The 5,000-nt window shown below is 39.9% G+C and overlaps 1 protein-coding gene across 1 annotated transcript in view; it reads left to right on the top strand.

Annotated features, from left to right (window-relative positions):
• Positions 1-5,000, top strand: part of LOC133540241 (four and a half LIM domains protein 3-like) — a 45,411-nt gene that overhangs the window by 31,428 nt on the left and 8,983 nt on the right. Inside the window, exon 3 of the mRNA XM_061882832.1 lies at positions 372-544. Coding sequence (XP_061738816.1) covers positions 389-544 — 156 coding nt within the window. The 5' untranslated portion in view covers positions 372-388. The remainder of the gene's footprint in view (positions 1-371; positions 545-5,000) is intronic.

Here is a 5,000-nt window from a genome sequence, read left to right as displayed (position 1 = left end):
AGTTTGAACATTAAATATATTGTCTTTGCAGTCTATTCAATTGAATATAAGTTGAAAAGGATTTTCAAATCATTGTATTGTGTTTTTATTTACCATTTACACAACTTGCCAATGTGCCAACTTCACTCGTTTTGGGTTTTGTACGTTTAAGGTTCATTCAACTGAGCATCCACATATTTCATAAAGGTTGACACAAAAGAACAGAAATACTTCTTGAAATTTCCTGACCTAAAGGACCCACAGAGTCCAGATGTCCAACAGTTGACTTTATGTAGTTGTACTTGTCTTTCTCTTACTATCTCCTTCTTCCTCCTCCTTTTGCCTTCTGGTTGCCGACAATGTTTGCTATATTGTGAATTATTTCTACCCAGGAGGACAGCTTGACATCATGAGTGACCGCTTCGACTGCAAAAACTGCGCAGAGTCCTTGTATGGACGCAAGTACATCCAGGTGGAGGACAACCCTCACTGCATCCCCTGCTATGACCGCCTGTACGCCAACACCTGTCAGGAGTGTAAAGAAATCATCAGTCACAATGCCAAGGTGAGTTTGCTTTGGTTCAGTTGCACTAGGGTTGTACGGTACACCAGTACTAGTATAGTACCGCGATACTAATGAATCATTTTCGGTACCGTACCGCCTCTAAAAAGTACCGGTAACCCCGACCCCCGTCGTCATCAAGTCGTGTCATTGCTGGTTTTACGAGCAGAGGAGCATGTTCGGCAGCGCACAACCACAGAGTACTTACAAGCAGACAGTGTGTAGACAGAAAAGGGAGAACGGACGCATTTTGGCTTAAAAACTGAGGATAAAGGTGAAGTTATAACACTGAAACTCCCTCAGGAAGAGGTGCTTCAAGACATGGCTAGCTAGCTAGCGGCTAACATCCTGCTACAGTCTGCAGGGATTTAGCTACTTCCAAATCACTAATCCTTGTCTCCATGGGGACAAATAAAGTACGTTTCTTACAAGTATCATCCCTGCAGGACGAGAAATAGCTAGTAGGAGGATACAATAGCTCACCACCGTCAATGTCAACAAATGCCATGGGTGGATCTACACCTGACATCCACTTTAATGATACCAAGTACAAGAGCGTGTCTAGGCGATACTACTATGATTACATCGATATTGTTTAGCATCACATCATTTTTTATTTAAACAAAAAATCATATTTTGTTTATAAACTCAGGAAATATGTCACTGGATTTTAAATATGACCAATGTATAATCCTGTAACCACTTGATATCGGATCAATATCTAAATTTGTGGTATCATCCAAAACTAATGTAAAGTATCCAAACAGAAGAATAAGTGATTATTATATATTAACAGAAGTGTAGATAGAACATGGTAAAAGAGAAAAAGGGCAACTATTAACAGTAAATGAGCAAGTAGATTAATAATTAATTTTCTACCACTTGTCCTTTTATAGTTTTGACGAAATAACACGTACCTAATTTCAAATCCGCCTCCAAAAGCATGTATTTATTTACTAGATTTGTCACCAGTCACTTTTTGGGAAAAAGAGTATGATAACACACTAATTTAGTCACAAAGTCTCTGAGTTGGCAATGCTGGTCTGTCTTCTTATCCTCTGGCAGACCAGGTGCGTAATGTCATTATAGACCAAATCGAGTCCGTAGAGCAAAATAACTTGAAGTGAAAACTTCAATCGGCTCTCATTCTGATCATTGGACTTTTTTGTCTACAATATAGCAATTGATCAATACCACAATGTAACAATATGAACGCAACAAAAAAAACTTTATGAAAAGAAACGGTCAAAAAAGAAAAATATCCGTGTCATCACACTAGTATCAATTCAATACTGATACCACCCTTGGTGTCGATAGTATCAATATTTCATGGTCTCCTGTTGGCCTCACTATGGACTGGACTCACACACTATTATGTTAGATCCACTCTGGACTGGACTCTCACATTATTATGTTAGATCCACTATGGACTGGACTCTCACTATTATGTTAGATCCACTATGGACTGGACTCTCACACTATTATGTTAGATCCACTATGGACTGGACTCTCACACTATTATGTTAGATCCACTATGGACTGGACTCTCACACTATTATGTTAGATCCACTATGGACTGGACTCTCACACTATTATGTTAGATCTACAATGGACTGGACTCTCACTATTATGTTAGATCCACTATGGACTGGACTATCTCTCACTTTTATGTTAGATCCACTATGGACTGGACTCTCACTATTATGTTAGATCCACTATGGACTGGACTCTCACACTATTATGTTAGATCCACTATGGACTGGACTCTCACTATTATGTTAGATCCACTATGGACTGGACTCTCACTACAATGTTAGATCCACTATGGACTGGACTCACACTATTATGTTAGATCCACTATGGACTGGACTCTCACTATTATGTTAGATCCACTATGGACTGGACTCTCACACTATTATGTTAGATCTACAATGGACTGGACTCTCACTATTATGTTAGATCCACTATGGACTGGACTATCTCTCACTTTTATGTTAGATCCACTATGGACTGGACTCTCACTATTATGTTAGATCCACTATGGACTGGACTCTCACACTATTATGTTAGATCCACTATGGACTGGACTCTCACTATTATGTTAGATCCACTATGGACTGGACTCTCACTACTATGTTAGATCCACTATGGACTGGACTCTCACACTATTATGTTAGATCCACTATGGACTGGACTCTCACTATTATGTTAGATCCACTATGGACTGGACTCTCACACTATTATGTGAGATCCACTATGGACTGGACTCTCACACTATTATGTTAGATCCACTATGGACTGGACTCTCACACTATTATGTTAGATCCACTATGGACTGGACTCTCACAATATTATGTTAGATCCACTATGGACTGGACTCTCACACTATTATGCTAGATCCACTATGGACTGGACTCTCACACTATTATGTTAGATCCACTATGGACTGGACTCTCACACTATTATGTTAGATCCACTATGGACTGGACTCTCACACTATTATGTTAGATCCACTATGGACTGGACTCTCACACTATTATGTTAGATCCACTATGGACTGGACTCTCACACTATTATGTTAGATCCACTATGGACTGGACTCTCACACTGTTATGTTAGATCCACTATGGACTGGACTCTCACTATTATGTTAGATCCACTATGGACTGGACTATCTCTCACTCTTATGTTAGATCCACTATGGACTGGACTCTCACTATTATGTTAGATCCACTATGGACTGGACTCTCACACTATTATTTTAGATCCACTATGGACTGGACTCTCACTATTATGTTAGATCCACTATGGACTGGACTCTCACTATTATGTTAGATCCACTATGGACTGGACTCTCACACTATTATGTGAGATCCACTATGGACTGGACTCTCACACTATTATGTGAGATCCACTATGGACTGGACTCTCACACTGTTATGTTAGATCCACTATGGACTGGACTCTCACACTATTATGTTAGATCCACTATGGACTGGACTCTCACACTATTATGCTAGATCCACTATGGACTGGACTCTCACACTATTATGTTAGATCCACTATGGACTGGACTCTCACACTATTATGTTAGATCCACTATGGACTGGACTCTCACACTATTATGTTAGATCCACTATGGACTGGACTCTCACACTATTATGTTAGATCCACTATGGACTGGACTCTCACACTATTATGTTAGATCCACTATGGACTGGACTCTCACACTATTATGTTAGATCCACTATGGACTGGACTCTCACACTATTATGTTAGATCCACTATGGACTGGACTCTCACACTATTATGTTAGATCCACTATGGACTGGACTCTCACACTGTTATGTTAGATCCACTATGGACTGGACTCTCACACTGTTATGTTAGATCCACTATGGACTGGACTCTCACTATTATGTTAGATCCACTATGGACTGGACTATCTCTCACTCTTATGTTAGATCCACTATGGACTGGACTCTCACTATTATATTAGATCCACTATGGACTGGACTCTCACACTATTATGTTAGATCCACTATGGACTGGACTCTCACTATTATGTTAGATCCACTATGGACTGGACTCTCACTATTATGTTAGATCCACTATGGACTGGACTCTCACACTATTATGTGAGATCCACTATGGACTGGACTCTCACACTATTATGTTAGATCCACTATGGACTGGACTCTCACACTATTATGTTAGATCCACTATGGACTGGACTCTCACAATATTATGTTAGATCCACTATGGACTGGACTCTCACACTATTATGCTAGATCCACTATGGACTGGACTCTCACACTATTATGTTAGATCCACTATGGACTGGACTCTCACACTATTATGTTAGATCCACTATGGACTGGACTCTCACAATATTATGTTAGATCCACTATGGACTGGACTCTCACACTATTATGTTAGATCCACTATGGACTGGACTCTCACACTATTATGTTAGATCCACTATGGACTGGACTCTCACACTATTATGTTAGATCCACTATGGACTGGACTCTCACACTATTATGTTAGATCCACTATGGACTGGACTCTCACACTGTTATGTTAGATCCACTATGGACTGGACTCTCACACTATTATGTTAGATCCACTATGGACTGGACTCTCACACTATTATGCTAGATCCACTATGGACTGGACTCTCACACTATTATGTTAGATCCACTATGGACTGGACTCTCACACTATTATGTTAGATCCACTATGGACTGGACTCTCACACTATTATGTTAGATCCACTATGGACTGGACTCTCACACTATTATGTTAGATCCACTATGGACTGGACTCTCACACTATTATGTTAGATCCACTATGGACTGGACTCTCACACTATTATGTTAGATCCACTATGGACTGGACTCTCACACTATTATGTTAGATCCACTATGGACTGGACTCTCACACTATTATGTTAGAT

The sequence above is a fragment of the Nerophis ophidion genome, linkage group LG21 (assembly GCF_033978795.1).
Source record: "Nerophis ophidion isolate RoL-2023_Sa linkage group LG21, RoL_Noph_v1.0, whole genome shotgun sequence".
In the NCBI taxonomy this organism is placed as follows: Eukaryota; Metazoa; Chordata; class Actinopteri; order Syngnathiformes; family Syngnathidae; genus Nerophis; species Nerophis ophidion.
The sequence above is the reverse complement of the archived record's forward strand: the minus strand, read 5'-3'. Positions and strand labels throughout refer to the sequence as shown.